Below are 12,303 nucleotides of genomic sequence, written 5' to 3'. Positions count from 1 at the left end.
AGGCCACCGACATCTAATGTGTGAAGCCTCTGTTCCAGAGCAGTGCTGTGAGGCTTCAGAAAGAAGACAGGCAGAAAAATGTTCTGCTTGATACAGACCTCTGTTAGGGAAGCCTTGCAAGAGCAAGAAGACTGTTCCAAGCAACCGTCACTGGCGGTAAGAAGGAACTGAGAGGGTGCAGATCCAGCGGTGCCCCTTATACCGGTGCATGTGCATCCAGGGGGCACTAAGGCCAGCCCTAAGGACACCACTAAGCAAAAAATCTCCAGCAACTATGCACATGGTGTGCGTGCACACCTAGGATGGGACTGACATGAGCAAGTACTCTAAGAAGAAATTATACTTTCCGTAACAGGACTGTGCTGGAGGCCAGAGAGGAAACGAAGTTGTACAGTTCAAAGATATTGGGTTAAAGAAGCTCTCTGTTATTTTACTTTTTATCCTTTTTTCTATATAATATAATATTATATTCTCACACACACACACACCTGGACAGACTCCATCACATTAGTTAAGGCTACAAATGGGATTTACTACAGTTCTAAGGCTGAACAACTGTGCAAGCAGGACTCTACTGGTGACACAAAAAACACACTGTGCCTGGACATAGCATCTCTATGATAATAGAAGTTGGCCAGTGATCATGGTAATAGTGAGATTGTAGTAGAGTCTTCCATAAAGGCAGATATTTTCTTTGAACCATTGGCCTGACACAGAGCCAGCATCTCCACAGCACTCCAGGCTTTAGATGCAATAAGGAGTTATTTGGTATTAAACCAATTCTCTAACCATTTATCTGTTCTGCTGCTCAGCCCAAAAAAGTCACAGACCACAGTTTAAGGAAGAACAGCTTTCACATTAACTTGTTATAATGTCATAGAGGACAAATCGTTTAAGTAACAAACAATAAGCAGGGCTTTTGAATATTCCTGTTATGTTAAACAGCCTTGGAAATTAAGAGGAAAGAAAAACAAATTTTTATTTAGACACTTGTGCAGTGCCCACTGTATTATGACAGATGTAACTTCTTCTAAACAAAATGTGTTTTTTCATATTTGTTCATGATGTGCTAACAAATTTTAAAATGAGTGAACTACAAAATACAGTCTGAGAAACACATTGCCAGTTTATAAGGTTAGTAATAATATCTACAAATTTAGATTATCAAAACATTCTCAGAGGAAAACAGATTATCATTCATGCTCTAATTGCATTGTGTTGCTTTACATATACTGTATAATAAATTACATAAAATCTCCAACCTGAGCCCAGCTTCCCTCCTCATCTTCCTGATGTTATGTGGTTAGAAAAGCAAAAGAACACACAAATGTTAGTATTTATAAGTTTAGTATTAAGAGCAAAGTTAAAGATGTAAAGCAGATGCAGTATCTTTATGGCATGCTAAAAATCTAAAGAATGCAAGCACCATGCATTTAAAAATAATATAAAATTTAATGGAAATAGGAAAATGCTTGTACTGATTGGGTTTTCTGTAAAGAAGAAATTTATGTGCAAATAAATTAATTTGGCTGTACACACAATACAGTTAGTCTGCCTTCAATAAAAATCACTGTTGATTTTTTTTGTCCCCAAGGGGAAAAAAAGAGTAAAGTGTGAATTATAGTTTCATATAGGGTTAGTAACTAAAGGAAGCCATAATCCAAATACTTGAGCTTTTTTAATACTTTCATTCTTTGAAAGACTAAAAGGCACATGATTCAAGCAATCAAAAAGTGGGAAAAGCACTATAAAGGAACAGAAGTGTAGTGCTGTAACTAACCGTTTGTGGCGTGGCTGTAAGATTTTCCATTTCTTCATGTGTTACCCAGACATTTCCCGTGGTCTAATATGACCCCACAGTGAACCAATCACATCCAATGAAAAGAAAGCAGTAACAAAGAGGAAAGGTTGCAGAATATAAAAGCAATAGGTACATATAAGGAGCAGGCATGGGCAAAAGCAATGGTTTCTAAAGTCTGAAGTACAAATTTATTTAAAATGATAATGTAGCATAAAGGTGCACTGACATGGGGCATCTCCTTTCAAAGATTATTTAACAATTACAAAGTGTGTGAAACAGTTTACACTGATGTGATTAACAAATCAACTATGACAAGAACTGTAATGTTGAACAAAATTCTAAAATACTCATTTTAATAATGTCCCTTTTATAAATTATTTGTTCTTAACTACAAATTTTCCTTTGGTGTGTTACATGTACTTCTGGACAGCATTCTAACACAACAGCAATTTTAATTTTATTAAACATTTTTGTAATTCTGCACACTTGAAAGTATTCTTGATTTTTTTTAAGTCACTATTTTCATGAGAAGTGATACTAATCTACTAAACGTCATATGCATTTTGCTAAAATTATTACCAGTACTTATTAGCAGTTTCTGCAATAGCCACTTGCTCTCTGTTCAAGCCTCAAATATTTCCAGAAATATTTTCCTACATGGTAGTCAGAATGATCATGCAGCCAAAGATCCACATAACTACCATTTAAGTAAATAGACCATTGGGTGCAATATGAATGCAGGATGAGACCTATGTAAGATTTAGCATAATTATAATTTGAGAATCTGATTTTGGTTATATAAACAAAGATGACTTTTTATTATTATTGGAACAAATTTTTCCACATCTGCATAAACCCACTAAGTAAGGAAGAACTAAAAGAACCCATTCCCTAATAGGAAAGACATTCTACGTTACAAAACATTGCTAACTTATGGAAAAGGTATGAAAAAAATATAGTACTTAAAAAGCCATAGTATTTAAAACTAACTATACGGATTTATTTTCTGGAGAATTTTTCCTTTTTTTTCCTCCAAAGTTACTACCATTTACATTAATATATTTTGTCTGCTGCTTATTCCTTTCTGAATTTAGCCTATTACGGCATAATGATCTGTCAAAATTCTTTGACTTCAGATTAAAAACAAATAAATAATCATCAACAACAAGAAGTTTGTTTTTGTACAATATCTCTAGCAACATAAAAAGGGGAATGAGAATAAATCACCAGAATATCCTTTACCCAGGATTTTTTCCAGTATTTTCCAAGAGGAGTCAGTGCGCCTCTTAGTAACAGTACATGACAGAATACAATTATATCAATTCAACCCTCTCCTTTTACTGAAATGTCTCATGCAATTATAGAAATACTTTAAATTATGCAAAAGTAACTCAAATATTTTTAAACCATGGCAGTTCTCCAGCAAAATTCAGAGCATATATGGAATGTGCCAATCACAAGCCCCAATACTGCCACTGGCTACGTGCAGGTGGACCACTATGCCCACATGGAGCCAATAAAATCACAGACAGTTTCTCATGGCAATAGTCACACTTCATGATCAATAAGGCTACGTTTTAGTCACGGGTATTTTTAGTAAAGTCATTGACAGGTCACGCGCAGTAAACAAAAATTCACGGCCTGTGATCTGTTCATAACTTTCACTAAAAATACTTGGGACTAAAATGGGGGGCAGTGCGCGGCCCAGGAGTGGGACCCCTGCTGCTGCTGTGGGGGAGGGCCAAGGGGGGGGATTGACAGGGGCTCCCTACCCAGCTCCGCATGCTGCTCCCACCACAAGCGCCGGCTGCTGCAGCTCCCATTGGCTGGGAACTGCAGCTAATGGGAGCTGCAGGCTTGGGCAGCACGGAGGCCCCCGGTCCCTCTGTTGCCTAGGAGCTGTAGGGCAATGTCAGTGGGAGCCGGAGAGCCCCCCACCCCGAGGTGGGTGCACTTCCCCACACACACCTCCCTGCCCCAGCCCCCTCCCATACACCCAAACTGCTGCTTCTGGCTCAGTTGCTGCCCACATCGGGCAGCCCCTAAGCCAGCACCAGCCACTGCAGAAGTCACGGGGGTCACGGATTTCATGACCTCCATGACCGACTCGCAGACTTAACGATCAATAATACTGAGATGCTGCCATTGCTCAGAATTCCTATCACCCGTTCGGCTGAATTAATTTCTCTCTGATAGCAACTTACTCAATCTTTTACAAATTCTAAAATGAACTCTTCCTTTAATTTACAACAGTTACATATATGTATGTTATATTCCTTAATCAAAAAATGATTCAATATACACCTGCAAATTATACCTATTCTTAATATTTCCCTCATTTAAAATAGACCGTCATGTTGAAATGAAAACTCGCTAATCTTTCCCTAAACAAAAAAATCAGTAGACATCTTCATTCAACTTCAATAGCATACAGTGTCCACTTTATAATATTAATGTTTTTTGGCAGTAAAGTAAGAGCTATTATAAGCTAATATGATAGTTATTCCACGTTAGTTTTTTGGAAACTAAAAGTCTCCTCTTTTTAAACTTTGGTCCTTAGCAAGTTAAGGTACATTTCTGAAAATTTCTCTTAAAAACTCAAATTTCCCCACTCAGAATATTCTTACATTAGAATTCTGGAATCTGCTGAAGAAATTTCTGTATTTAACAGAGCAGAGAAAAAAATGTTTGATGCTGTTTCAGAAGTAATTTCCCTCCCACTAGCTTAAGTTACTTCCAATTTTTTTCTTACCGTTCTTGATGTAGGAGGGGCAGATGGACTTGTTAGTGACATGATCTCTTGAATGGCAAGCCTCAGTTTCAACCTGTGCAGAGGATTACTGATTCCAATTTCACGCTGTATTTCCGTATCAGACAAGGCAGACATGATGGCCCCGCTTTTCACATTTGCTCGGCAAGCAGCCACATACCATGCTGGCATCCCTACCCACAACTGGCAAATAGAAAATAATATGTCAGTAATATATGTAAATATATGTTTCTTCAAATCTTCAAGTTACTAAAAATGCTACAAGTATAGGTACCCTATGTTTTAAAATGGGATCACTTACTTCTAGCCACACCACCACAGTAGGGCCATCCCATTGTGCAAAAGGCAGACCTTGCCTTCTAGCTTCCTCAAGCAATTCATGTCTAAAATTATAGAAACAGTCATTAAATGAAGAGAAAGTAATATTGAAATAGTAATTTAACTCTACGTTTCATTTATTTAACACTGGTATTTTGTTTCCTTCATCCAGCTTTTCTCCTTTAACAATCTTACAGACACAAAGATACCTGAAAAGAGGACAGGGCCATAGCAAATGCGGCATGGCATGATCAGGGTAAAATTTCAGTACTGCAGAAATACTAAGTCTTGCTTTTTTGGAACTAGAAAATGCTCTGTGCCAGGTGTTTGCAAACATGCGCCAAATGGTTGTGTTCATCCTGCCCTTACCATATTGCTAAGTGAGAGGGGAGTCCCATATAATTTGGAGGAGGACTTCAAGGAGATCTGGTAGAAAAGGTTGAAAACCATCAATCTACGCTGGTGAGAGACTGGTTAAAACGGACATCACTTACGGATTATGTAGCAAATTTGCTATTATTCAGTGAATAAATATACTTTACAACTATTACAACATATTTCTTTGTCACAGGAACCCTCTGTAAACACTAATTGAAAAAGTTTCACTCTGTTTTCTATAAAATATCTGACATACTCCCCAACCTCTCTCTTCCCCACTTATTTATACCTCCTCATCCTCCCAAAGGAGGATAAAGCTTATACAGTCTCACTCATAGATCTGAAAAAAAGAACTTGGACTAAAATTATGTTTGGCTTTTTGGATTCTAATACACATACACAGCATTAAAAATATTACTGGACAGGGACTCTCTAATGGCTTCTAAATTAAAGAAATCATAATCGACACTGTTGAAACCTACAACAAGGAAATAAATTCAGACATCCTAAGGAACGGCATTCTGCACCAGATGGAATTTATGTAAGGACTTTTGAAGTTCAGTTTTGTCCATTAAGCTACCATTAAGCAGGATTTGCCTGCTTGTAATGAAAAAAGACTAAGGCTAGAGTATGGACAGTACAATCCCAACTATTTGCATTACAGCATACATGTAGTTATTGTACACACTACAAAGGCCGTTGAAGAGGTCCCAAAGATGGTGGTCAAAACCTGCTTTTGTCACAATTAGACCCAAGTAAACAGGCAAATGAGAACTTGCATTATGTGGCATTTATACCATGGGAACAGTATTTGCATGTTATATTTAATTAAAGGTAAGAGTGAAAAATTCAACAAAAAATAAATTTAGACTGACAGCATGATTTTGTGCATTGGCAGTATATTTTTAAACAGCCAAAGTTAGAGCTAGCTAATTTGATGAATTTTGTAACATATTTCAATTTTGCTTTTTCTTCTTCCCCATTGTTTATCCAGCTTATAAATTTGGACCAGTTATTCTCACGAATTAATTTCCACTAATTTTTTAAATACAACAGTCACCAAAAACTTTCTTTAATAATCCAGCTCCATCTCTGGTACAGTATTCTATTAAAAATATATATGCAGTAACAAGATACTGTATCCTTGGCTACATACGCATGATCTCTTTCCATTTAAGTCAATAGGTGTTCATCAAAAGTGAACAATGTCCACATCTCTAGACCTATAATATTGAATGATTCTTGTCTTAAGGAATTGTCAAAATTCAGAAGCCTTAGAATGCTACAGCCACAAAAGTACTTTAGTACAACTACGGCTCTGCAACGTAATAATTACAGTCAGGGTACAGAAAAGCCTTACATTTTATTCATATATATTGAAGTGTCAAGACTATGAGAAATTAGCCAGTCGTAGGCGATCAACAGACAGATCATTGATTTTATTGTTTCTCTTATAGTTTTTTGTAGGTGAATGATTTAATGTTCAACTGAAGTCCCAACTAGACGATAGTAATAAGGTTGAGAATAACCTTGCAAGCAAAAAACAAGTACTTATCCAGAAAATGAACACCTAAAACTGACAGGTTATTTTCTTATTTTGTGATAAAATCTTGGTTTTAAAAATGGATTATTTAAAATAATTATTTGCAAACAAAACCAACAAACAAAAAAGTTAAGGCTAAAATTATGTTTTAATGAAGTCCAGCTAATAGTCCAAAACGATTTACATTGTTAAGAAATTCTATATCTTTTTTTTTTTTTTTTAAACTGGAATTGAACAGTTAAGGGATACATCCTGTTCCCTACTCCCACATAATCCATGACCCACGTCCCATCACCTGTGTACACTCAATTTTACATATGGGTTTGCAAATTTTAGGGGGTGAGGTCAAAATAAAAATTCCAGGAAATGACAAAATTCCATTTCCTATGCAAGGAATCAATTTCCAATAATCTTGTATCATTTCATTACTTGTACAGTATGAAAAAGCATTAACACTGTAGTGGTGAAGATGCTAAAAAGGGTAACAAGACTGGTGTCATTCACAGAATGGAGAGGTGACATATGCAACACAATTAAAAGCAACGTAGGTTAAGCAAGAAAAAGCATGAAGTTATCTCATGGAATAAAGCACAATAGTCTACCCTGCAAATGGACAACCTCAGCAATGCTACAGCAACACTGAAAAATTTAGTACTATTAAACAGCTTTCCAAAACAGAGTTAAAATTGTTAGGTGGTATAGTTTTATCATTTAAATGAAGTACCGAAATTCACATTATGTACATTCAGAGCACGCAGTGTAAGATAAACGGCTTTGTTTTTGTCAATGCCTTAACAAATACCGTTAATAGGCTTTCACTATAAATGCTTCAACAGAACATTTCACTGTCTAATATAGAAACATCACCTCTTGTAAAAACATGCATTTAATTTGCTGAACAATTAGGGCTTCTAATACATCATTAAAATCAAAGAAAGTTTCCAGACAAATTTCTCACACATCCACAACAATCCTAATAAATTAAATATAAACTTACCCTGATTTTGCACTACCACATCAAATGGTAAATAATAAGGAAATAAAACAATGAAGGAAAAATGTAAAACTATAATTAAACTGAACTCGTAACACAAATTTAGAAACAAACAGAATGAAATAATGTAATACTGTAATTCAGTTCTTTAAACATAAGATTGTTAATAGAGACTTCAAATAAAATGGTAACAATGCCTGTTGCAAACACGTTTGAGATTGTGTATACAGAAACAAAACAAAAAGTTATGAAGTGATACATAAAATAAGCACAAAGTAGCTTTTTAGTCACTGCTGCTACAGTTACTTTTTACATTAGGTTTCAGAGAAATGTGACATTCTTAATCCTTTTCACAAAAGCTACCAGAATATTGTTTTGCAATATAGCGTATGGAATCTTACTGAGTCACTCAGATACTCTTCACTGTGTACATGTTTTTGAAAATGAGCAGTTAGCCTTGAGAATTTGCTCTGACACTATCCTTTTCATGTTTATGATTACTCCCACTGAGGTGGCGATGGATCTTCTCTAGTTATTTCTAACGTATTTGTGCTTCCCGTGTTCAGTGCACTTTGGCAAGTTTTTGGAATGCACTGATAAAAGTATAGTACTGTGATGTGAAGAATGCTAGATTAGGGTTACCAACTTTCTGACTGCAGAAAACTGAACACCCTTGCCCTGCCCCTGCTCCTTCCCTGAGACCCTGCCCCGCCGCTCTCTCCATCCCACCCCTCCCTCCCTCTCTCGCTCTCCCCCACCCTCACTCACTCAATTTCACTAGGTTGGGCAGAGGGTTGGAGTGCAGGAGGTGGTCAGAGCTCTGGCTAGGGGTGTGGGCTCTGGGTTGGGACCAGAAATGAGGGGTGCAGGGTATGGGGGGGCTCCGGGCTGGGGCAGGAGGTTGGGGTGTAGGAGAGTGGGGCTGGGTGTGTGTGCTTCAGGGTGGAGCCAGAAATGAGGGGTTCAGGGTGAAGGGGGGGCTCCAGGCTGAGGGTTGGGATGTTGGTGGAGCTCCAACTGAGGGTGTGAGCTCTGATGCAGGGCCAAGGATGAGGGGTTTGAGGTGTACAAAGGGGGGCCTGGGGCAGAGGGATTCTGAGTGTGGGAGGAGGTGCGGGCTCTGGGAGGGAGTCTGGGTACGGAAAGGAGCTCAGGGCTGGGGTGCGGGCTTTGAGTGGCGCTTATCTCAGGCGGCTCCCAGAATTAACTGGCATTTTCCTCCGGCTTTTAGGTGGAGGTGCAGCCAGGCAGCTCCGCAACCATGGCAAATGGGAGCTGCGGAGCCAGCGCATGGAGCCCCCGTGGCCACAGATTCGCCTACGAGCTGGAGGGAAATGCCGGCCACTTCTGGGAGCTGTGCAGAGCCAGGGATCTGCCTTAGCCTCGCTAACCAGATTTTTAACAGCCCAGTCAGCACTGCTGACCAGAGCTGCCAGGATCCCTTTTCAACCAGGCATTCCAATCGAAAACTGGACAACTGGCAACCCTATGTTAGACCCCAACTCATACAGGTTGAAGAGTCCTACACTCTGTCCTGTGGGACAGTAAAATTAAAGAAAATGTACATTTTTGCTACATATTTCCACCAGCATAACAAGGCTTTTATGACAACCTATGCCTTTTCGGTAATACTCTTTGCATTTTGAAATTTACTATGTAAACCCCATCATATTGATCAGTAAGCACATATGTGTACAGGACTGGGTGTACAGGACTGGGAATCAGAGTTTATGAAATCCTATATTTTGATCTTGGGAAAGCCACAATTTCCAATTATGATTTGTCATTTGTAAATTATAACTTGATATGTAACACCTGATAAATATCATGGGTTGTTTAAAGGATTAGTTAGTTTATGCTTGTAACATACTTGCATATGTGGGTAAATATTTTCAAAATAACTCAGTAAATGGAGAACGGCCAATGATCTGAATATAGTTTCCAGCAATGGTAACAAAATTTTGAAAGGCAGTCCAGGAAGCAAGTGCATATTAATTTTCAAAGCAAAATGATTATTATTCACCTGCAAGAAGTAGCTTTTGAGTTGGTGGAAGCCAGCCAGAATTGCATGTGAATGTTTTTGCTGGGTCTTATTTTTGCAAAATGTGAATTTTTTAGCTGGCATTGAGACTCAAGAACATTTTCCAAGGGGGGGGAGGGGGAGTGCAAAGACAAAAAGCTATGGTAATAGGTGCTGCTGTGATATAGCTAGGCTAACATTTCTCTTTCAAGAAAAAAGAAAAGGAGGACTTGTGGCACCTTAGAGACTAACCAATTTATTAGAGCATAAGCTTTCGTGAGCTACAGCTCACTTCCTCAGATGCATATCGTGGAAACTGCAGCAGGCTTTATATATACACAGAGCTCACGAAAGCTTATGCTCTAATAAATTGGTTAGTCTCTAAGGTGCCACAAGTCCTCCTTTTCTTTTTGCGAATACAGACTAACACGGCTGTTACTCTGAACTCTTTCAAGAAAGTAGAGGTAATATCTGAAAACTCCATAAACTATCAAAATCTTTAGAACAGAATTTAATCACAAGGTGGGATTCCATGTATCAGCAATTTTAGAAGCAACAGTTCACTGTGTCATTACAGTCAAAATAGATTACCAATATTGAAGTTTTCAAATAAAAATGTTGCCAATTTTCTTGGCAATTAACCATACATTTATTTTATTTGCTACTGAATTTAAGAGCATATTTTCTGCACTTTAGGAGTCATTTTCATTTAAAAGGGAAACTCTGATGTGCTTGCTTCTTGCACATTCACTACCTAATCTTCCCGAAGATGAAGCAAGACATCCATAATTGACCTTAAATCAATTCAGCTTAGTTTCTGACACAGAGGAAAACAATAGTTGGGTGGATTAAAAACAGTAATACTATAGATGTATAAAAAATATATGTTCTTGTTTTTATAACGCACAACATAATGACAGCCAACTAGTATCTTATTAAGAGGGTGAGTGGGAAGGACCCAATGAAATCCTAATTCTGCCTACCTTCAAGTTTTCAATAGTATTCTATTCTGCCAGTTAAATATTAAGTCACAGATTACCACCATGAAAGTTCTCATCTGCCTTCTGCACTCATGGACTTTGCTACCTCTCTGCTGCCTGGTTCATTTGGCAACACCACAAAATGCAGTACATCTTTAAATGGTAAACAAAGCAGAAATTTTTTTGCACCTTAATTCTTATTGGAAAGATTCCAGAAACAGGCAAAAAATTACTGCTCTTTAAAACATGTCACTTAAAAGAGCACATCTATACTTCGAACTGGATGTGCAATCTCCAGCTCAAGAATACATAACTATGTTAGCTCTAAATTATCTAGAGACAGAAGTTTAGCCAGGGTGGCGAGAGGAGTGGGATGGGCTAGCTTCCCCAATACATACCTAGGATCTCAGAGGAGATCCTACTCAAGGCAGCCACGCTTCCCACTTCTATTTTTAGCATGCTATGCAAACAGAGCTAGCACAGGTATGTCTCCTTACCCTGGAAATTACACATCGAGCTCAAAGTGTAGATATATCCAAAGACTGGCAAGTAAGTGTTCAGCAAACTAATGTACCAAAAAAAAAAAAAAAAAAAAAGGGGGGGGGGGGCAAAAGCCATGAGAAAAGACAAGAGGAAACAGAAAAATCTTGAGTAATAAATTTAGTGAGCAGACAAAATGAAAAAAGGAAACTGCTTCATAGTCAACTGTTAAAAAGAACTAGCTGCTGGACACACTAGGGATCCCTAATGTTCCAAGAAGGGAGGCTTGCACTATGTGGCTCTCAGCTGGCAGATAAGACACTTGTTGGACTCTTGCCAGCAATTTACACAAGGAACAAACCTCAAGAACAGGAATATAAAATGACCATCTCTGTTTCAAGACACCTTTTTACTAAGTCCATTTTTACTTTTCCAAAATTCATTTATCATTACCGTAATGATTTCAGTGCTGAATGCCATCACATCAGGTTTGTCAAGACCACAACTCATTTTTAAACACACTATATTAGAGATGTATGTAAAAAATAAATCTGCAAAACTTAATGAGGCTTGATACTGCATCAGGCATAATCTTTGAAGTTTTTCCTTTAAACGCAAATTATTCATTTCCCCTAAATTACATATTTGATAACTTACTTTTTCTGTAGTTTTCTATTTTTTTCTGCCTGTCCCCCAAGTTTGCTGAGTCCTAAGGCATCTTGAGAAGAATTGTCTGTTTCTGCCAAGCCAACTACAAGGAATAAAGAAAGGTACTTAGTGACATATTTTTTGTATTTTACCTTGAATTTATTGGTATAAACCAGCATAACTATCATATTCCTGAACAAAGTAATTAGTACTTTCTAATGTACTAATCAGCAGTAATTGTCCAATTATGTTTCTGTTGGTAACTCATTTTATTAATGAGATGAGAAGAAATTAAAAAAAAAGATAGCCCTTTTTCCCCCCCAGAGATACACTAAAGCATATAGTACTTGAATATGAGACATGAACAAGCA

General features: G+C 37.7%; 1 protein-coding gene across 13 annotated transcripts in view; it reads right to left on the bottom strand.

The window, feature by feature from the left end:
- PPFIA1 (PTPRF interacting protein alpha 1) overlaps positions 1–12,303 on the bottom strand; it is an 87,719-nt gene that overhangs the window by 21,752 nt on the left and 53,664 nt on the right. For 7 of the 13 annotated variants that reach the window (XR_012159381.1, XM_073347883.1, XM_073347881.1 and 4 more), the window contains 5 exons: positions 11,942–12,035; positions 4,873–4,954; positions 4,554–4,754; positions 1,781–1,843; positions 1,263–1,289 (listed from right to left, as the gene is read on the bottom strand). Coding sequence is in view for 12 of the 13 variants with exons in the window: in XM_073347883.1 (XP_073203984.1) it covers positions 1,263–1,289; positions 1,781–1,843; positions 4,554–4,754; positions 4,873–4,954; positions 11,942–12,035 (467 nt within the window). In the remaining variant the exon portion in view is untranslated. The remainder of the gene's footprint in view (positions 1–1,262; positions 1,290–1,780; positions 1,844–4,553; positions 4,755–4,872; positions 4,955–11,941; positions 12,036–12,303) is intronic. The other 6 variants (XM_073347884.1, XM_073347873.1, XM_073347878.1 and 3 more) reach the window with 4 other exon arrangements.

This window comes from Lepidochelys kempii, chromosome 6 (genome assembly GCF_965140265.1).
Source record: "Lepidochelys kempii isolate rLepKem1 chromosome 6, rLepKem1.hap2, whole genome shotgun sequence".
In the NCBI taxonomy this organism is placed as follows: Eukaryota; Metazoa; Chordata; order Testudines; family Cheloniidae; genus Lepidochelys; species Lepidochelys kempii.
The sequence above is the reverse complement of the archived record's forward strand: the minus strand, read 5'-3'. Positions and strand labels throughout refer to the sequence as shown.